At 43.5% G+C, this 26,396-nt stretch overlaps 2 protein-coding genes across 2 annotated transcripts in view; both read left to right on the top strand.

Moving 5' to 3' along the window:
• Positions 1 to 10,400, top strand: part of LOC144603804 (uncharacterized) — a 31,775-nt gene extending 21,375 nt beyond the window's left edge. The window contains exons 12-19 of the mRNA XM_078417512.1: positions 1,681 to 1,843; positions 3,039 to 3,188; positions 4,669 to 4,829; positions 6,710 to 6,883; positions 7,835 to 7,976; positions 8,072 to 8,259; positions 9,186 to 9,327; positions 10,222 to 10,400. Coding sequence (XP_078273638.1) covers positions 1,681 to 1,843; positions 3,039 to 3,188; positions 4,669 to 4,829; positions 6,710 to 6,883; positions 7,835 to 7,976; positions 8,072 to 8,259; positions 9,186 to 9,327; positions 10,222 to 10,400 — 1,299 coding nt within the window. The remainder of the gene's footprint in view (positions 1 to 1,680; positions 1,844 to 3,038; positions 3,189 to 4,668; positions 4,830 to 6,709; positions 6,884 to 7,834; positions 7,977 to 8,071; positions 8,260 to 9,185; positions 9,328 to 10,221) is intronic.
• Positions 10,398 to 26,396, top strand: part of LOC144603803 (cytochrome P450 2K1-like) — a 30,096-nt gene continuing 14,097 nt past the window's right edge. The window contains exons 1-9 of the mRNA XM_078417511.1: positions 10,398 to 12,345; positions 15,542 to 15,704; positions 16,898 to 17,047; positions 18,222 to 18,382; positions 20,251 to 20,421; positions 20,923 to 21,064; positions 21,160 to 21,347; positions 25,178 to 25,319; positions 26,113 to 26,286. Coding sequence (XP_078273637.1) covers positions 12,145 to 12,345; positions 15,542 to 15,704; positions 16,898 to 17,047; positions 18,222 to 18,382; positions 20,251 to 20,421; positions 20,923 to 21,064; positions 21,160 to 21,347; positions 25,178 to 25,319; positions 26,113 to 26,286 — 1,492 coding nt within the window. The 5' untranslated portion in view covers positions 10,398 to 12,144. The remainder of the gene's footprint in view (positions 12,346 to 15,541; positions 15,705 to 16,897; positions 17,048 to 18,221; positions 18,383 to 20,250; positions 20,422 to 20,922; positions 21,065 to 21,159; positions 21,348 to 25,177; positions 25,320 to 26,112; positions 26,287 to 26,396) is intronic.

The raw sequence follows: 26,396 nt of genomic DNA, 5'->3' as shown, positions 1-26,396 counted from the left end.
CTTCAGACTCTATCTTTTATGTAAACCAGCATCTGCAGTGCCTTGTTTCTTCAATGTCCTTCAGTTTCTACCGGCACCTATGATCACCTTAGCCACTCAGTCTGCAAGTATCAGTGTTTTTACAATTTACCAGAATGTCCCGGTGCACAGTGCCTCGACTATGTCTCTGTAACACTGCGCTATAACGCTGTAACACTATAGACTGCGGTATTGTACTCCGTACACACCCCGTGGTATTGTGTATGGCGTGACTGCACGCATGTATGAAGTGATATGTCTGGATAGCACGCAAACAAACTTTCCACAGAGTTGGCAATAATAAATAATAAGATTAATACAAACAGTGAGAATTTCACAAGACTGGAGATGTGTCTCAGGGAAACGTTTTCCAGGCTAGACTCTCAGAAATGACATGGAAATGCTGCTTATTGAATAAGCTTGACAATTTCCCTTTTAGTTTAAACTAGACCAAGTCTAACCCCCCCCCCTCCTCCCTCCCCCCCTCCTCCCCCCCCTCCTCCCTCCCTCCCCCCCTCCTCCCTCCCCCCCCCCTCCCTCCCCCCTCCTCCCTCCCCCCTCCTCCCCTCCCCCCTCCTCCCTCCCCCCTCCTCCTCCCTCCTCCCTCCCCCCCTTTCCCCACCCCTCCCTCCATAGGGGATAGATTTAAACTTTAAAATGTGAATAACTTTTAAAATATAACACCGATTTCGATGAAACTTCTTCCAGCAAGGTGGACCTAAAATTGTCGCGCTATCGTGTACCGTTTTGGCTGTAGTTCAGGAACAAACAAACAAACAAACGAGAGTTTTAGTGTATTGATATAGAGATGTATAGCACAGGAAGAGGTCCTTCAACCCACGATATCAGTTCTGAACATGATGCCGTTAACCAAACTCCACTGCCTACATGTAATGCATATCTATGTGCCTATCTGAAACGCCACTGTTGTATCTGTCTCCACCACCAACCCTGGCAGTGCGTCCATGCAGTCACCACTCTCTGTAAAATCACTTGGCCACACATCGCATTTGAACATGAACCCTCTGAACAAAGTTCTGTGTCATTATGTCTGGCACATTTAGAAATTGTGCTTTGTTCCTCCAAGTCTAGGCATTAATAAGGATCAAAAAACAAAATTGCTACGAATCCAATCACTGGGGAACACCAGAATTTGCCTTCCTCCAGTCTGACGAACAACCGCTGACCAAAAACTAACACCCCCACACCTCCCCCCCCCCCCCTCCGCATTTATCTATTCTACTGTCAACCATAATCGATTTGCACCACGTGATTCAATGTTGCTGATAAGCCAGTCACGTGTCACATTGTCAAAGGTTTTCTGGGAATTCACGTACACCACGTACACACTAAGGGCAATTTGCAGAAGCCAATTAACCTACAAACTCGCATGTCTTTGGAATATGGATGGAGACCGGAGCGCCTGGAGGAAGCCAAGCGGTCACGGGGCGAACGTGCAAACTCTGTACAGATAGCACCCGTGGTCAGGATCGAACCCAGGTCTCCGGGGCTGTAAGGCAGCAACTCCACCCTCATTCCTCATTGGAGGTTAATGAGGAATAGACGATATATCAAAGGGTTGGCCTCATCCAATGAATTAATACATTTAAAGAATAAAGAAAGTTATTAATTGTTCATGGGATCTTGTTCCTCCTGTTTAAGCTGTCTGAGAAGTACGGCCCAATCTTCAGCATCAAGCTTGGAACCATGAAGGCTGTGGTCTTGACTGGATACGAGACCGTGAAGGATGCTCTCATCAACCATCCCGATGTGTTTGGAGGAAGAGCTCATGTCCCAATATTTGAAGACGTGGCCAAGGGTCATGGTAACTCATCTGCATTGTTGTTGAACTTTTAACAATTAGTTTCATCCTCATTTGGTTCAGTTAACTGGAGTCTTGATGAATGCTTGATTTTGCTAAGGTGTAAAGCTTTAAAGGACTTTGGCCAACGCGTTATTCTTTAAGTGAGATTGGTAACCAATCGTCAGCAAACGGTGCTGAATTTAATCACATAATACATGAAACCAATCACTTGGTGATTTAATGTAAGACTGCTTCACAAACTAATAAAGCACCGGGTGGCAAATGGCGCAGCTGTAGAGTTGCTGCCTCACAGCGCCAGATATCCGGGTGCTGTCTGTGTGGAGTTTGTATGTCTCTCTGTGACCGTGTGGGTTTGCTGTGAGTGCTCCGGTTTCCTCTCACACTCCAAATGCATTCAGGGTTGTGGGATAATTGAATATTGCCCGAGTATGTAGGATGTAAAACTGGTCTCACATAGAAATAGTGTCTGGGGTGTTTGTTGGTCGGCGCAGACTCCGTGGCCTGAAGGGCCTGTTTCCTTGCTGTGTCTCTAAACTAAACACCCTCTTTTCCAATTTTAACTAATTTATCTTTCTCACTTTCACTATTTTTGTTACACAATCTCAGGCTGACTGTAACTTAGTCTGAGGAGGTATAGTATCTTTCTTTCAACTATAAGATCATTCAGCCTGTCGCTGCTGGCTCTCGGAAACATTCCTGAAAATCCCACTATTTACGTAATCTATTCTCTTTCTTGGCTATTAAAAGTAAAAGGAAATATTTGCGAGGTTCACGAAGTTGACTGCATCACTTTAAAGGAGAGAAGGTTTAAAGGTGAAATGCAAGGCAAGTTTTTTTACACAGAGAGAAGTGGATGCCTGCAATGCATTGTGGGATGGTGATGGTAGCAGACATGATTGTGTCATTTGGGACAGACAGACAGACACGTGATCGGACGGGGAATGGAGGGATACAGGTAGATGTGGTTATGTTAATTTGGTATCATGTTCGACACAGACACTGTGGGTCGAAGGGACTATTCCTGTGCTGCACTGTTCTATCCTCTATGCACTATGGTCTGCACCACGTTAAAATAATTATTTCCTTCTTGGTCCACTGTTTTCTATTAACATTTTGTCATTTAAAAGAGAGGCTCACTTTTACCTTGGTTGCAAGTTGCTTTGACAAGATGTCACACTGATGGATTTAATTGCAGGCATCATCTTTGGTCATGGGGACTCTTGGAAGCAGATGCGAAGGTTCACTGTATCCACTCTGCGCGACTTTGGAATGGGCAGGAAAACTATCGAAGATAAAATCACTGAAGAAACCCATTTCCTCATTAAAATGTTTGAATCCCACAAAGGTGAATCTAAATCAGGAGGCAGACTGATCAACTCTCCTCTGCCTACTAATAATTTATAATTTAAGATTCATAGGCGGCACGGTAGCGCAGCGGTAGAGTTGCTGCTTTACAGCGAATGCGGCGCCGGAGACTCAGGTTCGATCCTGACTACAGGTGCTGCACTGTAAGGAGTTTGTACGTTCTCCCCGTGACCTGCGTGGGTTTACTCCGAGATCTTCGGTTTCCTCCCACACTCCAAAGACGTACAGGTATGTAGGTTAATTGGCTGGGTAAATGTAAAAATTGTCCCTAGTGGGTGTAGGATAGTGTTAATGTACGGGGATCACTGGGCGGCACGGACTTGGAGGGCCGAAAAGGCCTGTTTCCGGCTGTATGTATATGATATGATATGAAATACCTATTGAAGAAAATGACTGTTCAATTCATCACTTTGTGTTAGTTCTGCCCCTAGTTAATCCTGCTCACTGGTACACTCTCCAAAGATGCTACCTGACCTGTTGAGTGTTTCCAGAATTTTTCTTGTTTTCGCTTCAGCTTTTCAGCTCTTTTTCCCGCCTCTCAAGTGAATTTAAAGACTCCACTTTAGCATGTATTAAATGGTTTGATTTCCATTCAGATATGTGGACATCAATGGCAATGTCCACTTGTTATTGCTCCTCAACTGAGGAAACAGTTAAGTGTCAACTACATTCAAGTATGTGGAGTTGTACATCAACTGGACTGGGAAAAGATGGCAAATTTTGTCTGTGAAGGTCATCAATGAACTAGAAGATAGACACAAAATGCTGGAGTAACTCAGCTGGACAGGCAGCTTCTCTGGAGAGAAGGAATGGGTGACATTTAGGGTTGAGATCCTTCTTCAGACTGAGATTCGGGGGGGAAAGGAAAACAAGATAAATAGATGGTGATGTAGAGAGATATGGAACAAATGAATGATAAAGGAAACAGGCCATTGTTAACTGTTTGCTGGGTGAAAACGTGAAGGTGGTGTGACTTGGGTGGGGGAGGGATGGAGAGAGGGAATGCTGGGGTTATTTCAAGTTAGAGTATTCAATATTCATACCACTGGCTTGTAAACGGAATATGCGATGCTGTTCCTCTAATTTGCATTTAGCCTCAGATCTAGATGAGTTGTTTTAACAACAATCCCATAAGTTCATCATCCCCATTACTGATTCCAGTAATCTGTTTCTGATTTATTAACCAGTTGAATTTCTATTCTCCTGTGGGATTTGAACTCATTTCTCTGGCACAGACCTCCATGCTTCCAAATACTTCCCTGGTAACATAACCACCAGGGTTCTGCACTCTTGATATGCCTCTTAGCCCTTGAAGAATTACTGCATTAAAAGCAACATTTAAAACTTGCCACTGAAGTCAAGTGTCAGACATCAGTAAAAAGAGACTGAACAGGATGCCTTATAAATGTGAATTGGTTTACACTGTTTGTCACTAACGTGAATGATGCGTATTTCTTCAGGCCAAGAATTTAATCCAACCTTCAAGTTGAACGCTGCTGTGGCCAATATAATCTGCTCGATAGTTTTTGGTGATAGATTTGATTACGACGATGAAAGGTTCAACATTTTAGTCAAAGGAAGTAATGAAAACATACAACTTGCCGGTTCCCCTACGATACAGGTAAACCTTATCTTTCACTGAGATTGCAGATATTTTCCAATAAATGCTCATTTGCAAGAGGCCCCAGAAGAGTCATAGAGTCAAAGAGCACAAAAACAAGCTCTTTGGCAAACCTGACCTAGATGCCTATCGAAGCAAGTCCCATTTGTCCGCATTGGACTCTTATCACTCTAAGCCTTCCCTATTTCCAAACCTGTACGAATACGTTTTACTTATTGTTAAAGTACGTGCGCCAACTACATCCTCCAGAAGCTTGTTCTATAGACGTACCACCATCTGTGTCAAAATGTTACCCCATAGGTGCCAAATACAGACGCGCCCTGACTCCACCTTGGAGATCACCCCTCATGGTCTCCGCATCGCAGCTCCCACCTGGTCTCTGCGTCTAAGCCCCTCATGATTTTAAACAACTCTGTAAGATCACCTCTCAATCTTCAATGCTCCAAGGAATATTTGTTTCAAGAGCATTTATTTCAAGAGGGCTAGAATACAAAAAGAGGGATGTAAACTTGATGGGCCCAATGGCCTAAATCTGCTCCTATTACTTATGATTTATGATCTCATGAATAATGTCCTAGCCTGCATAACCATTCCATTTAACACAGTCCCTTGTGTTCTGGTGACATCCTGGTAACTTTTCTGCAAAGTTTCCAGATTAAAGGCATCTTTCTAACCGCAGGGTCACCAAAACTGAACACAATTCTCAACTATTGGCCTCACCAATATCTTGCATAATCTCTATACTCAATGTCCTTACTGATGAAGAGACGACATTCCAATAGCCTTATTCACCACCCCGTCTACCTGTTTTGCCAGTATCGGGAACTATGTACTGGTACCCCTTGGTCCCTCCATTCTGCAACACTCCCCAGGGCCCTTGCATTCTTTGTGAAAATCCTACCCTGGTATGACATCCGAAAATGCAATACCGAGCACATATCTGAATTGAACTCCACTTACCTGCTGATCAAGTTCCTGCTGTAATTGTTGATAACCGTCTCCACCACCTCTGCAAACTTACTAAATGTGCCTTCGAGCTTCTCATCCAAATCGGTGACATAGATGACAATCAACAGTGGGCCCAGCACCTACTCCTTAGGCACACCACTAGTCACGGCTTTCCAGTCCGATAAACAGCCTTCCATCATTGATTTGATTGGGGTCTCTAAGTATCTGTCCCTCAATTAACAAGAAAAAGCTGCTTGTCCGACTGACTCACCAACTTGTTTGTCACATGTTGTCTGAGGAACAGCTGATTCACTGTGTCCCAACCCTGTGGTTTGACAGAGGGAGATGGTTGGGTGGACTTGACCCTTGGGGCTCAATGGGACCTGGGCTTTCAGACATTATATTCCTGATAAGCACAACAATGACAATAAAAAACAAATTCCAGATATATATTTAGTCTAAGCACTTGGGGCAACATGGTGGCACAGTGGTACAGTTGCTACTTTCCAGCGCTTGCAGCGCCAGAGACCCGGGTTCGATCCCGACCACGGGTGTTGTTTGTACGGAGTTTGACCGCATGGGTTTTCTCTGAGATCTTTGGTTTCCACACTCCAAAGACGTACAGGTTTGTAGATTAATTGGCTTGGGATTGTATACTTGCTATACAGTAAGTGTAAAATGTCCCTGGTATGTGTAGGATAGTGTTAATGTGTGGGGTTCGTTGGTCAGTGTGGACACGAAGAGCTTGTTTCTGCACTGTTTCTCTAAACTAAAGTAAACCTAACAAGCACAATCAATCTTTGAATAATTCCTAAATTTTAAAGATTTTATACCTTTATTACCTGTAGACCAGGTATTGGCTATCTGTAGATTTCAGGTATTGGCTATCAATTGTTTGCTTTGATGTTAATACTCATGATTTTATGTTATAGATTTACAATGCATTTCCTATACTGGGATTTCTTCTTGGCTCTCGCAAGAAATTGCTGCAAAATACTAGGTCAAATTGTGGAATCATCAACAACTTTATAAATGAAAATGATCAGACACTGGATGCAAACAACCCAAGGGGCTTCGTCGATGTGTTCTTGTTAAAACAGCGCCAGGTATGGACTCCACACCTCCCCATTAAGAAGAGGTAGATTTTGTATAATGGGTTTGCTTCAAAGAAACTGTAGCTATTCAACTGAGCTCGAACATTATTGATTTGCTGGCAATGGTGGCATTTAACGAAGCTGGTGGTGACAGGATAGGTCAGTACAGTGGCATTACCGGTACGGTAACTGCCTCACAACGCTGGAGACCTGGGTTCGATCCTGACCTCGGGTGCAATCTGGGACTCTCATATGTTGAAAGACTAGGCTTGTATACACTGGAATTTAGAAGGATGAGAGGGGATCTTATTGAAACATGTAAGATTATTAAGGGGTTGGACAAGTTAGAGGCAGGAAACATGTTCCCAATGTTGGGGGAGTCAAGAACCAGGGGCCACAGTTTAAGAATAAGGGGCAGGCCATTTAGAACAGAGATGAGGAAAAACTTTTTCAGTCAGAGAGTTGTGAATCTGTGGAATTCTTTGCCTCAGAAGGCAGTGGAGGCCAATTCTCTGAATGCATTCAAGAGAGAGAGCTAGATAGAGCTCTTAAGGATAGCGTTGTCAGGGCGTATGGAGAAAAGCAGGAACGGGGTACTGATCGAGAATGATCAGCCGTGATCACATTGAATGGTGGTGCTGGCTCGAAGGGCCGAATGGCCTACTCCTGCACCTATTGTCTATTGTCAATCTGTGTGATATTTGCAGGTTCTCATGAGATCACGTTGGTTTACTCTGCGGAACCCACTTTCCCCCCACATCCCAAAGTCACCTGGGTTTGTGGGTTATTTGCGTTCTGTAAATTGCTCCTGGTGTAGGGAGTGGATGCCAACGTGGGATAACATAGAACTGGTGTAAACAGGTGAATAATGGTCAGCGTGGAGTCAGTGGGCCGAAGGGCCTCTGGTGTGTACTCCTGGTCCCAACGTAATTTCTGGGTCTTTGCTCTGTTAATCTACTGCAGGAGTCAGGTAATCCAAACACATATTTCCATGAAAAGAATCTGCTCCACACGACAGTCAACCTGTTTGGTGCTGGGATGGAGACGACTTCCACCACACTTCGTTGGGCCATGCTGCTGATGATGAAGTACCCCCACGTACAGGGTGAGGAGCGGTCTGATTGATTACTGTGCGTCCCGTGTGTGAATCCCAGCTCGAGCCCTGCCGCCCAGTGCTTTAACAATTCCCTTGGTTTCCAGAGAAAGTTCACGAGGAAATCATCAGTATCATTGGGTCAGAACGGTCGCCCAGAGCTGAAGACCGGACGAGTTTGCCCTACACCAACGCGGTGATCCATGAAGTCCAGAGATTTGGCAACATTGTCCCAATGAACTTCATGCATTCAACAACAGCAGACGTAAACTTTCAAGGATATTTCATCCCAAAGGTAGATAAAGGAAGTGGGTGGCTCATTGGCTCCTGATATTGTGATATTTACTCCATGGATGGAACAAGTAGATTGCTGATGTCTTGGGCTCATAAATTTATTTGTGTAGTTTTATATAACATCATCTCTGGTGTATCGACTGCTTTTGAAAGAAAGTTGATGGAGTGAGTGGATAGATAACTTGTACACTGGTGAACCTTTTATAGCAGAGTTCATCTGAAAACATTCAGCTTGGTAGGACATTTATCTCTCTTAAAATGCCATTTGGTGTCTGTATACTCCTGTCTTGTTTATTTACTGAATTTTCCTTGAAGTAATAACTTGTTAAAACATAAGATCACATTACTACTGCAATGAGGAGGATGTTTTATTAGTCATGAATGACATTAACTTCAAGGGGAAAGATAAATGCAAGTTCAAATCGAGAAAATCATTGTGGGTGTGGACATATACCTGGTGCGGACATCTGCACAAAATAGTTATCGACTCCTCGCTGTTTCCTCAGGTCAGGGGCATTTAGGGATGGGCAAATACCACCTGACCTTGCCACAATGCCCACATCCTGGGAAAAAAATTAATAGAAAAAAAATGTAGTTAAAAATCCCAGGGTCTGTCTCTGGAACTTTACCTGCCAACATTTTATCACTGCCCCCCTGAATGAGATATTGGGGCGAGTTTGATAAAAGATGGAGGTCTTAAGAAGGATCTTTAAGGGGAGAGAGTGGTAGAGAGACAGCGAAGTTTCGAGAAAGAATTCCAGAGGTTAATGTCACTGAGGGTGAAGAGCTTGGCAGAGTGATGGAAATTGGTGGTGTAGCAGAGGTAGAAGAGTGGAAATGCTGCCAAGATTGTTAATTCTTGTGCATGTATTTTCAGCAATGCTTTACAAACAGAATACCAACAGCGATTGTAAATTATATTTTCAGGACACTCCCGTGATCCCCTTGCTGACCTCGGTGCTTTTCGATAAAACTCAGTGGGAAAACCCAAGAGACTTTAACCCTTCCAACTTTCTGGATGCTGACGGGAAGTTTGTGAAGAGAGATGCTTTTGCTCCATTCTCCATGGGTAAGGCGTTTCTCCATGTTTGCACTCTACGCTGGAAGATTTTACATCCTTTTGGACTTTACACTTTTTATTCTTTACTGTACCCTTTATCCTTTATCTGCGCTCTGTGAACGGCTTGATTGTATTCATGTATAGTCTTACCTTTGACTGGATAGCAAGCAAACAAAAGCTTTTCACCGTACCTCGGTACATATCACAATGAAAATCTAAACTAAATTTCCCCCGGCCCTAAGCTTAACTAATGGAGGGAAATGCAATATTTATGGCAAGTCATTTGCCTGAGTAAAATAAAGATCTGAGGATGATGGAAATAGAGTCATAGAATCATACAACATGGAAACAGGCCCAGGAAACAGCCCAACCTGTCCATGCTGACCCAGATGCCGCATTTGGTCCCATTTGCACACATTTGGCCCATATCCCACAAAAAATCCTATCCATGTACCTATTTAAATGTCTTTTAATTGTTGTTGTAGTTCCCGCCTCAACTACCTTTTCTGCCAGCTCGTTCCATCTACCCAGCACCCTTTGTGTTAAAAAGTTGCAGCTGAGATTCTTATTGAATCTTAACCTAAAACATGGGAAATTGGTGGGTCAGGCAGCATTTGTGGATAGAATGGACAGCTGACATTTCAGGTAGGGACCCTTCTTCTTTCTAATGGTTTTCCTCCGGTTCCTTCGGTTTCTTCCCACATCCCAGAGACATTCGGTTTGCAGGTTAAATGACCAATGTAGAATTGCCCCTAGTGTGCAGGGAGCGGATGGGATAATATAGAACATCGATGGTTAGCGTGAACTCAGTGGGCCAATGATCTGTTTCCATGCTGTATCTTTAAATCAATCAATCAAACGTTGTTTTTGTGGGGCTACGTTGACATCTTTGTGCCTTTGCAGGACGCAGGGCCTGTGCTGGAGAAACCCTGGCCAGGGTGGAGCTCTTCCTGTTCTTTACCACTCTGATACAGAAGTTCCGGTTTCAAGTCCCCCCGAATGTGAACAATCTGGAGCTTGTATCTGGTGTGGGCTTCACATCATTCCCGAAGTACCAAAACGTGTGTGCTGTACGTCGCTGATGTCAACACATCCTTTGCTTCAGTTTTACCCCTTTACATTATTCTCAGAAACATTTCAAAGAATGTGCGTGTGAGATTTTGTTGTTGAATGTTGCATTTGTCATGGGGCTGAATCTAGCGGAGCAATCAATGGTGCCTCCATGACTTCAATGGAAACGAGCCTTCAACTGGGACACACCATGAACAGTGAAACTCCAGCACTTCGTGGATGATTTAGTCAGTCACCGGACGTTTGCCATTCCGAATCTTGCAGTCCACCAAAATTTGGAAAATAACATTCCTTCAATCTGTTTGATGATATTTTGTGATCAATATAAATGATAATCTGTGATATCAGCTCTTTAACTTTCAACCTGCACTCAATTTAGCAAGATGGACATGTTCATGAATATAAACATGCCTTTCAACATGAAGCAAATTCACAAATACTGTCAGAATTATGTAACCTGCTTTTATTTGTATAACCTGTTGCCTTCAACGATTTTAAATTCTTCCTCAGTCTGAAATTAACATAAATGCTGTGACTTTTTTTTTCTTGTGATAATTTGTGGAAAGAGCTGTTCATCTTCGCAGATGGATCAAGGTGTGACAATCTAAAAATGTTGGACAAATGATTCAAGGGAAATCTGTGGGATAACATCTTTATGTAGAAATTGGTTTTCTTCTTTGGAATATGGCACTTTGTCTCCTTCTGCCTTTCAAAAGCTTTTTCCCACCTGGCCAGTCGATCCAGATCCTGCTGCAATCTTTCACAACAATCTTCACTATCTGCAAAACCACTCACTTTAGTATGATCAGCAAACTTGCTAATCTTGCCTTGTATGTTCTCATCCAAACCATTGATGTAGATGACAAACAGTAAAGGACCCAGCACCGAAACCTGAGGCACACCACTAGTCACAGGCCTCCAGTCCGAGAAGCAACCTTCCACCATCACCCTCTGCTTCCTTCCATGGAGCCAGCCAATCGTTCCCAGCATTTTCCCTGCAGCCCTTCTTGAAAAGAGGCACAACATTTGCCACCCTCCAGTCTTCCTGCTCCTCTCTTATATTTAAGGACGACTCGTAAATTTCAACCAGGGCTCCTGCAATTTCCTCTCGAGTTTCCGGCAATGTCTTCGGATATACACTTTCATTGACAGCCCCAAGTTCCTCCGTCCTACTGTTTTTCTCCTCGGTAAATACAGAGGAGAAATACTAATTGAGGACCTTGCCCATCTATTGTGGCTCTACACAGAGGTGACCACTTTGACTCCTGAGAGGTCCCACACTCTCTCTCTCCCTTTTCTCCCTGATGTGTTTATAAAATCTTTTGTGATTGTCCTTAATCCTTCCCCACAGAGCTATCTCCTGGCCCCTTTTTGCCCTTCTGATCTCCTTTTTCAGTTTACTCCGTAGTTCCCGAAACTCCTCCAAGACTGCACTTGACCCCAGCTGCAGAAACCTGCCCCATGCACCTTTCTTGTTTTTGTCCAACGCCACAACTTCCCTGGTCAGCCAAGCTTCCTTACGTTTGCCTGCTTTGCCTTTGACTCAGACGGAGACGTGCACGCCCTGAGACGCCACCAACGTTAGTTGCCCTGGCACCACTTTACTGAATCCGCAGCCAAGAGGCGGCTCCTCTCTGGTGGCCGCCCCCCCCCGCTGACACCTTTAACTGTCAGGTTAACTGAGAGAGACTGCGGCCCGGGACCCTGCTCTGGGGCGGTCGCTGGCAGGAGTGGGAAGTCAAGGGGAGCCCAGAGATGGCGTTGGGCAGCGCCTTCCCGCTGGACGCAGCCACTTTACTGATCCTCGGCGCCCTCTCCCTCTCGCTCCTCCTTTACTTTCGCCGCGGCTCGAAGTGCCCTGGAGCGCTCAACCTCCCCCCGGGACCCCCTCCTCTGCCCATCATCGGGCACCTGCACCTCCTGGATCTGAAGAAGCCCCACGAGAGTCTCATGGAGGTAAGAGGGAGCGGGAGGAGGCAGCAATGGGGGGTCGTTGTGTTCCCCACTTGCACCCAGCGCTTGGCAGAGGCATCGCTGTCTCTATGTCGCTGCCGCTCAGATTCACCGCCCCTGACATCACAGCACTCCTGAGCTCAGCTACACAACTTCCAGCACTCACTCCTTGTAATCAGATGTTACCCGCTCTTGTCCGATAAAGAGAGAGAGAAAGAGAGAGAGAAAGAGAGAGAGAGAGAAAGAGAGAGAGAAAGAAAGAGAGAGAGAGAAAGAGAGAGAGAAAGAAAGAGAGAAAGAAAGAAAGAAAGAGAGAAAGAGAGAAAGAATGAAAGAAAGAAAGAAAGAAAGAGAGAAAGAAAGAGAGAATGAAAGATAGAGAGAAAGAGAGAGAGAAAGAAAGAAAGAAAGAAGGAAACCTGGAGTCAAGAAGGAAACACTTCCGGCTAATTTCTTATTAATTTCTTATTAAGGGTATCAAAACAATCCTGAATTTATATATTTCCAATTCTTAATCCTAGTTTTAAAATGAATGGGTTCCAAACTTTCAAAAAGAAATTATATCTATTTCTCAGATTATAAGTAGCTTTTTCTAATGGGATACAACTACGCATTTCTGCGTACCATCTTTCAATTCTTATTTCATTGTGATCTTTCCAAGTGACCGCTACACATTTTTTTGCTATTGCTATTTTGAGAAATCTTTCCTGATAATTATCTAAAATTAACCTTGGTAATATTCCTTTAATATCTCCCAATAAATGCCCATGTGGAGTGTAAGAAAGTACCCACATCTTGGTTGCATCTAAAACAAATTTCAGATAAATTTGGTTTTAAATTGTTTAATTTTTTTTGAGTTAAATATAATTGATGTAAGAAATTATATTGTACTAAACTATATCTCACATTAATAGTATTTTTCATACTGTCTAAACACAATCTTTCCCAACTTGGTTCATCAATGCTAATATTCAGATCTGTTTCCCATCTTTGTCTTGATTTTTGAATTCCTATCTTTGGACTAGATTTTTGTAATAATTTATACATTGAAGATATACATTTTTTTTGTTGCCCTGCCCTGAATCAAGGATTCAATTCCTTTAATTTGAAATAGAAACATTGCAGGTTCATTGGCCTCTGTTCTTGTAATTGTTCGTCGACATGGACTCGTTGGGCCGAAGGGCCTGTTTCCATGCTGTATCGCTTCAATCACTCATTTACAAAAAAACACAGTGCTGGAGTAACTCAGCGTGACAGGCAGCATCTCTGGAGAAAAATAATAGGTGAAGTTTTAGGTCGGAACCTTCATCTGTCTGAAGAAGGGTTCCGACTCGAAACGTCACCTATTTCTTTTCTCCAGCGACGCTGCCTGACTCGTTGAGTTACTCCAACATTTTGTGTCTATCTTCACACTCGCTCTTTGTTATCCCACTTTCTCAACCACAAACGAGAAAGACCTCGATCCGACCTGGGTCTCAGCGGATCGGGCAGCATCTCTGGAGAAGATGGACAGGGAACATTTCGAATCGGGACCCTCCTTCAGACTCTATCTTTTATATAAACCAGCATCTGCAGTGCCTTGTTTCTTCAATGTCCTTCAGTTGCTACCGGCACCTATGATCACCTTAGCCACCCAGTCTGCAAGTATCAGTGTTTTTACAATTTACCAGAATGTCCCGGTGCACAGTGCCTCGACTATGTCTCTGTAACACTGCGCTATAACGCTGTAACACTATAGACTGCGGTATTGTACTCCGTCCACACCCCGTGGTATTGTGTATGGCGTGACTGCACGCATGTATGAAGTGATATGTCTGGATAGCACGCAAACAAACTTTCCACAGAGTTGGCAATAATAAATAATAAGATTAATACAAACAGTGAGAGTTTCACAAGACTGGAGATGTGTCTCAGGGAAACGTTTTCCAGGCCAGACTCTCAGAAATGACATGAAAATGCTGCTTATTGAATAAGCTTGGCAATTCCCCTTTTAGTTTAAACTAGACCAAGTCTAACCCCCCTCCCCCCCTCCTCCTCCCCCCCTTTCCCCACCCCTCCCTCCATAGGAGATAGATTTAAACTTTAAAATGTGAATAACTTTTAAAATATAACACCGATTTGGATGAAACTTCTTCCTTCAAGGTGGACCTAAAATTGTCGCACTATCGTGTACCGTTTTGGCTGTAGTTCAGGAACAAACAAACAAACAAACGAGAGTTTTTAGTGTATTGATATAGAGATGTATAGCACAGGAAGAGGTCCTTCAACCCACGATATCAGTGCTGAACATGATGCCGTTAACCAAACTCCACTGCCTACATGTAATGCATATCTATGTGCCTATCTGAAACGCCACTGTTGTATCTGTCTCCACCACCAACCCTGGCAGTGCGTCCATGCAATCACCACTCTCTGTAAAATCACTTGGCCACACATCGCATTTGAACATGAACCTTCTGAACAAAGTTCTGTGTCATTATGTCTGGCACATTTAGAAATTGTGCTTTGTTCCTGCAAGTCCAGGCATTAATAAGGATCAAAAAACAAAATTGCTACGAATCCAATCACTGGAGAACACCAGAATTTGCCTTCCTCCAGTCTGACGAACAACCGCTGACCAAAAACTAACACCTCACACCTCCCCCCCCCTCCCCATTTATCTATTCTACTGTCAACCATAATCGATTTGCACCACGTGATTCAATGTTGCTGATAAGCCAGTCACGTGTCACACTGTCAAAGGTTTTCTGGGAATTCACGTACACCACTTGCACTGCATTACCGTCATCAACTCTTATGTTAAGTTTATTTCAGAAATACAGCGTGGAAATAGGCCCTTCGGCCCACCGAGCCTGCGCTGACCATCAATCACCCGTACACTAGTCCTGTGCTACACACTAAGGACAATTTGCAGAAGCCAATTAACCTACAAACTCGCATGTCTTTGGAATATGGAGCGCCTGGAGGAAACCAAGCGGTCACGGGGCGAACGTGCAAACTCTGTACAGATAGCACCCGTGGTCAGGATCGAACCCAGGTCTCCGGGGCTGTAAGGCAGCAACTCCACCCTCATTCCTCATTGGAGGTTAATGAGGAATAGACGATATATCAAAGGGTTGGCCACATCCAATGAATTAATCCATTTAAAGAATAAAGAAAGTTATTAATTGTTCATGGGAGCTTGTTCCTCCTGTTTAAGCTGTCTGAGAAGTACGGCCCAATCTTCAGCATCAAGCTTGGAACCATGAAGGCTGTGGTCTTGACTGGATACGAGACCGTGAAGGATGCTCTCATCAACCATCCCGATGTGTTTGGAGGAAGAGCTCACGTCCCAATATTTGAAGAAGTGGCCAAGGGTCATGGTAACTCTCATCTGCATTGTTGTTGAACTTTTAACAATTAGTTTCATCCTCATTTGGTTCAGTTAACTGGAGTCTTGATGAATGCTTGATTTTGCTAAGGTGTAAAGCTTTAAAGGACTTTGGCCAACGCGTTATTCTTTAAGTGAGATTGGTAACCAATCGTCAGCAAACGGTGCTGAATTTAATCACATAATACATGAAACCAATCACTTGGTGATTTAATGTAAGACTGCTTCACAAACTAATAAAGCACCGGGTGGCAAATGGCGCAGCTGTAGAGTTGCTGCCTCACAGCGCCAGATATCCGGGTGCTGTCTGTGTGGAGTTTGTATGTTCTCTCTGTGACCGTGTGGGTTTGATGTGAGTGCTCCGGTTTCCTCTCACACTCCAAAGGCATTCAGGGTTGTGGGATAATTGAATATTGCCCGAGTATGTAGGATGTAAAACTGGTCTCACATAGAAATAGTGTCTAGGATGTTCGTTGGTCGGCGCAGACTCCGTGGGCTGAAGGGCCTGTTTCCATGCTGTGTCTCTAAACTAAACACCCTCTTTTCCAATTTTAACTAATATCTTTCTCACTTTCACTATTTTTGTCACACAATCTCAGGCTGACTGTAACTTAGTCTGAGGAGGTATAGTATCTTTCTTTCAACTATGAGATCATTCAGCCTGTCTGCTGGCTCTCAGAACATTCCCTGAAAATCCCACTATTTACGTAATCTATTCTCTTTCTTGGCTATTAAAAGTAAAAGGAAATATTTGTGAGGTTCAGGAAGTTGACTGCATCACTTTAAAGGAGAGAAAGTTTAAAGGAGAAATGCAAGGCAAGTTTTTTTACACAGAGAGAGGTGGATGCCTGCAATGCATTGTGGGATGGTGATGGTAGCAGACATGATTGTGTCATTTGGGACAGACAGACAGACACGTGATCGGACGGGGAATGGAGGGATACAGGTAGATGTGGTTATGTTAATTTGGTATCATGTTCGACACAGACACTGTGGGTCGAAGTGTCTATTCCTGTGCTGCACTGTTCTATCCTCTATGCACTATGGTCTGCACTACATTAAATAATTATTTCCTTCTTTGTCCACTGTTTTCTATTAACATTTTGTCATTTAAAAGAGAGGCTCACTTTTACCTTGGTTGCAAGTTGCTTTGACAAGATGTCACACTGATGGATTTAATTGCAGGCATAATCTTTGGTCATGGAGACTCTTGGAAGCAGATGCGAAGGTTCACTGTATCCACTCTGCGCGACTTTGGAATGGGCAGGAAAACTATCGAAGATAAAATCACTGAAGAAACCCATTTCCTCATTAAAATGTTTGAATCCCACAAAGGTGAATCTAAATCAGGAGGCAGACTGATCAACTCTCCTCTGCCTACTTCTAATAATTTATAATTTAAGATTCATAAAGAATCCAAGAAATACCTATTGAAGAAAATGACTGTTCAATTCATCACTTTGTGTTAGTTCTGCCCCTAGTTAATCCTGCTCACTGGTACACTCTCCAAAGATGCTACCTGACCTGTTGAGTGTTTCCAGAATTTTTCTTATTTTTGCTTCAGCTTTTCAGCTCTTTTTCCCGCCTCTCAAGTGAATTTAAAGACTCCACTTTAGCATGTATTAAATGGTTTGATTTCCATTCAGATATGTGATCATCAATGGCAATGTCCACTTGTTGTTGCTCCTCAACTGAGGAAACAGTTAAGTGTCAGCTACATTCAAGTATGTGGAGTTGTACATCAACTGGACTGGGAAAAGATGGCAAATTTTGTCTGTGAAGGTCATCAATGAACTAGAAGATAGACACAAAATGCTGGAGTAACTCAGCTGGACAGGCAGCTTCTCTGGAGAGAAGGAATGGGTGACATTTAGGGTTGAGATCCTTTTTCAGACTGAGATTCGGGGGGAAAGGGAAACAAGATAAATAGATGGTGATGTAGAGAGATATGGAACAAATGAATGATAAAGGAAACAGGCCATTGTTAACTGTTTGCTGGGTGAAAACGCGAAGGTGGTGTGACTTGGGTGGGGGAGGGATGGAGAGAGGGAATGCTGGGGTTATTTCAAGTTAGAGTATTCAATATTCATACCACTGGCTTGTAAGTGGAATATGAGATGCTGTTCCTCTAATTTGCATTTAGCCTCTGATCTAGATGAGTTGTTTTAACAACAATCTCATAAATTCATCATCCCCATTACTGATTCCAGTAATCTGTTTCAGATTCATTAACTAATTGAATTTCTATTCTCCTGTGGGATTTGAACTAATTTCTCTGGCACAGACCTCCATGCCTCCAAATACTTCCCTGGTAACATAACCACCAGGGTTCTGCCCTCTTGATATGTCTCTTAGCCCTTAAAGAATTACTGCATTAAAAGCAACATTTAAAACTTGCCACTGAAGTCAAGTGTCAGACATCAGTAAAAAGAGACTGATCAGGATGCCTTATAAATGTGAATTGGTTTACACTGTTTGTCACTAACGTGAATGATGCGTATTTCTTCAGGCCAAGAATTTAATCCAACCTTCAAGTTGAACGCTGCAGTGGCCAATATACTCTGCTCGATAGTTTTTGGTGATAGATTTGATTACGACGATGAAAGGTTCAACATTTTAGTCAAAGGAATTAATGAAAACATACAACTTGCCGGTTCCCCTACGATACAGGTAAACCTTATCTTTCACTGAGATTGCAGATATTTTCCAATAAATGCTCATTTGCTCCCGGCCCCAGAAGAGTCATAGAGTCAAAGAGCACAAAAACAAGCTCTTTGGCAAACCTGACCTAGATGCCTATCGAAGCAAGTCCCATTTGTCCGCATTGGACTCTTATCACTCAAAACCTTTACTATTTCCAAACCTGTACGAATGCGTTTTACTTATTGTTAAAGTACCTGCGCCAACTACATCCTCCAGAAGCTTGTTCTATAGACGTACCATCATCTGTGTCAAAATGTTACCCCATAGGTGCCAAATACAGACGCGCCCTGACTCCACCTTGGAGATCACCCCTCATGGTCTCCGCATCGCAGCTCCCACCTGGTCTCTGCGTCTAAGCCCCTCATGATTTTAAAGAACTCTGTAAGATCACCTCTCAATCTTCAATGCTCCAAGGAATATTTTTTTCAAAAGCATTTATTTCAAGAGGGCTAGAATACAAAAAGAGGGATGTAGACTTGATGGGCCCAATGGCCTAAATCTGCTCCTATTACTTATGATTTATGATCTTATGAATAATGTCCTAGCCTGCATAACCACTCCATTTAACACAGTCCCTTGTGTTCTGGTAACATCCACGTAACTCTTCTGCAAAGTTTACAGATTAAAGGCATCTTTCTAACCGCGGGGTCACCAAAACTGAACACAATTCTCCACTATTGGCCTCACCAATATCTTGCATAATCTCTATACTCAATGCCCTTACTGATGAAGAGACGACATTCCAATAGCCTTATTCACCACCCCGTCGACCGGTTTTGCCAGTATTGGGAACTATGTACTGGAACCCCTTGGTCCATCCATTCTGCAACACTCCCCAGGGCCCTTGCATTCTTTGTGAAAATACTACCCTGGTATGACATCCGAAAATGCAATACCGAGCACTTATCTGAATTGAACTCCACTTACCTGCTGATCAAGTTCCTGCTGTAATTGTTGATAACCTTCTCTACCACCTCTTCCAGTGCCATCTGCAAACTTACTAAATGTGCCTTATAGCTTCTCATCCAAATCATTGATGTAGATGACAATCAGCAGTGGGCCCAGCACCTACTCTTTGGGCACACCACTAGTCACAGCTTTCCAGTCCGATAAACAGCCTTCCATCATTGATTTAATTGGGGTCTCAAAGTATCTGTCCCTCAATACACAAAAAAAAAGCTGCTTGTCCGACTGACTCACCAACTTTTGTCACATGTTGTCTGAAGAGCAGCTGATAAACATTCATTGTGACCCGACCTTGTGGTTTGACAGAGGGAGATGGTTGGGTGGACTTGTCGCTTGGGACTCAATGGGACCTGGGCTTTCAGACATTATATTCCTGATAAGGACAACAAAGACAATAAAAAACAAATACCAGATATATAATTAGTCTTAGCACTTAGGGCACATGGTGGCACAGTGGTAGAGTTGCTACCTTCCAGCGCTTGCAGCACTAGAGACCCGGGTTCGATCCCGACCACGGGTGTTGTTTTTATGGAGTTTGACCGCATGGGTTTTCTCTGAAATCTTTGGTTTCTTCCCACACTCCAAATACGTACAGGTTTGTAGGTTAATTGGCTTCGGTTTGTATACTTGGTGTACAGTAAGTGTAAATTGCCCCTAGTGTGTAGGATAGTGTTAATGTGTGGGGTTCGCTGTTCAGTGTGGACCCGAAGAGCCTGTTTCCACACTGTATCTCAAACTAAACTTAACAAGCACACTCAATGTTTGAATAATTCCTAAATTTTAAAGATTTTATACCTTTATTACCAGATTTCAAGTATTGGCTACCAATTGTTTGCTTTGATGTTAATACTCGTGATTTTATTTTATAGATTTACAATGCATTTCCTATCCTAAGATTTCTTGGCTCACGCAACAAATTGCTGCAAAATAATAGTTCAAATTGTGGAATCATCAAGAACCTTATAAATGAAAATGATCAGAAACTAGATGCAAACAACCCAAGGGGCTTCATTGATACGTACTTGTTAAAACAGAACCAGGTATGGACTCCACACCTCCCCTTTAGGAAGAGGTAGATTTTGTATAATGGGTTTGCTTCAAAGGAGCTGGAGCTATTCAACTGAGCTCGAACATTATTGATTTGGTGTCAATTGTAGCATTTAGTGAACCTGGTGGTGACAGGATAGGTCAGTACAATGGCATTACCAGAAGAGCCGCTGCCTCACAACGCCGGAGACTCGGGTTCGATCCTGACCTCAGGTGCAGTCTGTGTGGAATTTACATGTTCTCCCTGAAACCACATTGGTTTACTCTGCATGCCCCACTTTCCTCCCACATCCCAAAGACACACGGGTAAGTGGGCTATTTGCCTTCTGTAAATTGCTCCTGGTGTAGGGAGTGGATGTCAACATGGGATAACATAGAACTGGTGTAAACGGGTGAATGATGGTCAGCGTGAACTCAGTGGGCCAAAGGGCTTCCGGTGTGTACTCTTGGTCCCAAAGTAATTTCTGGGTCTTTGCTCTGTTAATCTAATGCAGGAGTCAGGTAATCCAAACACATATTTCCATGAAAAGAATCTGCTCTACACGACATCCAACCTGTTTGCTGCTGGGATGGAGACGACTTCCACCACACTTCGTTGGGCCATGCTGCTGATGATGAAGTACCCCCACGTACAGGGTGAGGAGCGGTCTGATTGATTACTGTTTGTCCCGTGTGTGAATCCCAGCTCTAGCCCTGTCGCCCAGTGCTTTAATGATGCCCTTGGTTTCCAGAGAAAGTTCACGAGGAAATCATCGGTATCATTGGGTCAGAACGGTCGCCCAGAGCTGAAGACCGGACGAGTTTGCCCTACACCAACGCGGTGATCCATGAAGTCCAGAGATTTGGCAACATTGTCCCAATGAACATCATGCATTCAACAACAGCAGATGTAAACTTTCGAGGATATTTCATCCCAAAGGTAGATAAAGGAAGTGGGTGGCTCATTGGCTCCTGATATTGTGATATTTACTCCAGGGAGGAAGCAAGTGGATTGTTGATTTCTTAGGCTCATAAATTTATTTGTGTAATTTTATACAACATCATCTCTGGTGTATCGACTGCTTTTGAAAGAGAGTTGATGGAGTGAGTGGATAGACAACTTGTACACTGGTGAAACCTTTGTAGCAGAGTTCATCCGATAAAATTCAGCTTGGTAGGACATTTATCTCTCTTAAAATGCCAATTGTTGTCTGTATACTCCTGTCTTGATTATTTACTGAATTTTCCTTGAAGTAATAACTTGTTAAAACATAAGATCAATTTGAAAAGTCCGGGAGCAGAGCAAGGACGCCCGTTGGCTGAGCAGAAAAGTAAGTGCTAATTACAGTTGAACAGGCAGTTTAAAAAGAGCGCGAAGAGGAAGCTAGTAGTCAATTTGAAAAGTCCGGGAGCAGAGCAAGGACGCCCGTTGGCTGAGAAGAAAAGTAAGTGCTAATTACAGTTGAACAGGCAGTTTAAAAAGAGCGCTGGGAACTGAATATTCAGGGGTACACAACGTATAGAAAAGACAGACAGGTGGGCAGAGGGGGTGGGGTTGCTCTGATGGTAAGGAATGATATTCATTCCCTTGCAAGGGGTGACATAGAATCAGGAGATGTTGAATCAGTATGGATAGAAATGAGAAATTGTAAGGGTAAAAAGACCCTAATGGGAGTTATCTATAGGCCCCCAAACAGTAGCCTCGACATAGGGTGCAATTTGAATCAGGAGATAAAATTGGCGTGTCAAAAATGTAATGCTACGGTGGTTATGGGAGATTTCAACATGCAGGTAGACTGGGAAAATCAGGTTGGAAATGGACCCCAGGAAAGAGAGTTTGTAGAGTGCCTTCGAGATGGATTCTTAGAACAGCTTGTACTGGAGCCTACCAGGGAGAAGGCAATTCTGGATTTAGTGTTGTGTAATGATCCTGATCTGATAAGGGGACGAGAGGTAAAAGAGCCATTAGGAGGCAGTGATCACAACATGATAAGTTTTACTCTGCAAATGGAAAGGCAGAAGGGAAAATCGGAAGTGTCGGTATTACAGTATAGCAAAGGGGATTACAGAGGCATGAGGCAAGAGCTGGCCAAAATTGACTGGAAGGAGGCCCTAGCAGGGAAGACGGTAGAACAGCAATGGCAGGTATTCCTGGGAATAATGCAGAGGTTGCAGGATCAATTTATTCCAAAGAGGTGGAAAGACTAAGGGGAGTAAGAGACACCTGTGGCTGACAAGGGAAGTCAGGGACAGCATAAAAATTAAGGAGAGGAAGTATAACATAGCAAAGAAGAGTGGGAAGACAGAGGATTGGGACTCTTTTAAAGAGCAACAAAAGTTAACTAAAAAGGCAATACGGGGAGAAAAGATGAGGTACGAGGGTAAACTAGCCAATAATATAAAGGAGGATAGCAAAAGTTTTTTTAGGTACGTGAAGAGGAAAAAAATAGTCAAGGCAAATGTGGGTCCCTTGAAGACAGAAGCAGGAGAATTTATTATGGGGAACAAAGAAATGGCAGATGAGTTAAACCGTTACTTTGGATCTGTCTTCACTGAGGAAGATACACACAATCTCCCAAATGTTCTAGGGGCCGGAGAACCTAGGGTGATGGAGGAACTGAAGGAAATCCACATTAGGCAGGAAATGGTTTTGGGTAGACTGATGGGACTGAAGGCTGATAAATCCCCAGGGCCTGATGGTCTGCATCCCAGAGTACTTAAGGAGGTGGCTCTAGAAATAGTGGAAGCATTGGAGATCATTTTTCAATGTTCTATAGATTCAGGATCAGTTCCTGTGGATTGGAGGATAGCAAATGTTATCCCACTTTTTAAGAAAGGAGGGAGAGAGAAAACAGGTAATTATAGACCAGTTAGTCTGACATCAGTGGTGGGGAAGATGCTGGAGTCAATTATAAAAGACGAAATTGCTGAGCATTTGGATAGCAGTAACGGGATCATTCCGAGTCAGCATGGATTTACGAAGGGGAAATCATGCTTGACAAATCTACTGGAATTTTTTGAGGATGTAACTAGGAAAATTGACAAGGGAGAGTCAGTGGATGTGGTGTACCTCGACTTTCAGAAAGCCTTCGACAAGGTCCCACATAGGAGATTAGTGGGCAAAATTAGGGCACATGGTATTGGGGGTAGGGTACTGACATGGATAGAAAATTGGTTGACAGACAGAAAGCAAAGAGTGGGGATAAATGGGTCCCTTTCGGAATGGCAGGCAGTGCAGTGGGGTACCGCAAGGTTCGGTGCTGGGACCCCAGGTATTTACGATATACATTAATGACTTAGACGAAGGGATTAAAAGTACCATTAGCAAATTTGCAGATGATACTAAGTTGGGGGGTAGTGTGAATTGTGAGGAAGATGCAATAAGGCTGCAGGGTGACTTGGACAGGTTGTGTGAGTGGGCGGATACATGGCAGATGCAGTTTAATGTAGATAAGTGTGAGGTTATTCACTTTGGAAGTAAGAATAGAAAGGCAGATTATTATCTGAATGGTGTCAAGTTAGGAGGAGGGGGAGTTCAACGAGATCTGGGTGTCCTAGTGCATCAGTCAATGAAAGGAAGCATGCAGGTACAGCAGGCAGTGAAGAAAGCCAATGGAATGTTGGCCTTCGTAACAAGAGGAGTTGAGTATAGGAGCAAAGAGGTCCTTCTACAGTTGTACCGGGCCCTGGTGAGACCGCACCTGGAGTACTGTGTGCAGTTTTGGTCTCCAAATTTGAGGAAGGATATTCTTGCTATGGAGGGCGTGCAGCGTAGGTTCACTAGGTTAATTCCCGGAATGTCGGGATTGTCGTATGTTGAAAGGCTGGAGCGATTGGGCTTGTATACACTGGAATTTAGAAGGATGAGGGGGCATCTTATTGAAACATATAAGATAATTAGGGGATTGGACACATTAGAGGCAGATAACATGTTCCCAATGTTGGGGGAGTCCAGAACAAGGGGCCACAGTTTAAGAATAAGGGGTAGGCCATTTAGAACGGAGATGAGGAAGAACTTTTTCAGTCAGAGAGTGGTGAAGGTGTGGAATTCTCTGCCTCAGAAGGCAGTGGAGGCCAGTTCGTTGGATGCTTTCAAGAGAGAACTGGATAGAGCTCTTAAGGATAGCGGAGTGAGGGGGTATGGGGAGAAGGGAGGAACGGGGTACTGATTGAGAGTGATCAGCCATGATCGCATTGAATGGCGGTGCTGGCTCGAAGGGCTGAATGGCCTACTCCTGCACCTATTGTCTATTGTCTATTGTCTATCACTGCAATGAAGAGGATGTTTTACTAGTCAAAATTATTGTTGGTGCAGACATATATATACCTGGTGTGGACATCTCCACACAATATTCGTTGACTCCTCGCTGTTTCCTTAGGTCAGGGCCATCTAGAGATGGGTAATACCACCTGACCTATAAATAGAAAAAAAAAGTAGTTAAAAATCCCAGGGTCTGTCTCTGGAACTTTACCTGCCAAAATTCTATCATTGCGCCCATGAATGAGATATTGGGGCGAGTTTGATAAAAGACGGTGGTCTTAAGAACGATCCTTAAGGGGAGTGAGGGGTTGAGAGACCGGGAAGATTCGAGAAATAATTCCAGAGGTTAATGTCACTGAGGGTGAAGAGGTTGGCAGAGTGATGGAAATTGAAGGTGTGGCAGAGGTAGAAGAGTGGAAATGCTGCCAAGATTGATCATTCTTGTGCACGTATTTTCAGCAATGCTTTACAAACAGAATACCAACAGCGATTATAAATTATATTTTCAGGACACTCCCGTGATCCCCTTGCTGACCTCGGTGCTTTTCGATAAAACTCAGTGGGAAAACCCAAGAGACTTTAACCCTTCCAACTTTCTGGATGCTGACGGGAAGTTTGTGAAGAGAGACGCTTTTGCTCCATTCTCCATGGGTAAGGCGTTTCTCCATGTTTACACTCTACGCTGGAAGATTTTACATTCTTTCGGACTTTACACTTTTTATTCTTTACTGTACCCTTTATCCTTTATCTGCACTCTGTGAACGGCTTGATTGTATTCATGTATAGTCTTACCTTTGACTGGATAGCACGCAAACAAAAGCTTTTCACTGTACCTCGATACATATCACAATGAAAATCTAAACTAAATTTCCCTCTGCCCTAAGCTTAACTGATGGACAGAAATGCAATATTTATGGCAAGTCATTTACCTGAGTAAAATAAAGATCTGAGGATGTTGGAAATAGTCATAGAATCATACAACATGGAAACAGGCCCAGAAAACAGCCCAACCTGTCCATGCCGACCCAGATGCCACATCTAGTCCCATTTGCACACATTTGGCCCATATCCCACAAAACATTTCCTATCCATGTACCTATTTAAATGTCTTTTAAATGTTGTTGTAGTACCTGCCTCAACTTTTCTGGCAGCTCGTTCCATCTACCCACCACCCTTTGTGTTAGGACCCTTCTTCTTTCTAATGGTTTTCCTCCGGATCCTTCAGTTTCTTCCCACATCCCAGAGACATGCGGTTTGCAGGTTAAATGGCCACTGTAAAATTGCCCCTAGTGTGCAGGGAGCGGATGGGATAATATAGAATCGGTGTCATCGATGGTTAGCGTGAACTCAGTGGGTCAATGATCTGTTTCCATGCTGTATCTTTAAATCAATCAATCAAACGTTGTTTTTGTGGGCCTATGTTGACATGTTTGTGCCTTTGCAGGACGCAGGGCCTGTGCTGGAGAAACCCTGGCCAGGGTGGAGCTCTTCCTGTTCTTTACCACTCTGATACAGAAGTTCCGGTTTCAAGTCCCCCCGAATGTGAACAATCTGGAGCTTGTATCTGGTGTGGGCTTCACATCATTCCCGAAGTACCAAAATGTGTGCGCTGTTTGTCGCTGATGTCAACACAACCTTTGCTTCAGTTTTACCCCTTTACATTATTCTCAGAAACATTTCAAAGAATGTGTGTGTGTTTTTGTTGTGCAATGTTGCATTTGTCATGGG

The sequence above is a fragment of the Rhinoraja longicauda genome, chromosome 21, assembly GCF_053455715.1.
Source record: "Rhinoraja longicauda isolate Sanriku21f chromosome 21, sRhiLon1.1, whole genome shotgun sequence".
Lineage (NCBI taxonomy): Eukaryota > Metazoa > Chordata > Chondrichthyes > Rajiformes > Arhynchobatidae > Rhinoraja > Rhinoraja longicauda.
This window is presented reverse-complemented; position numbering and strand designations above follow the sequence as displayed.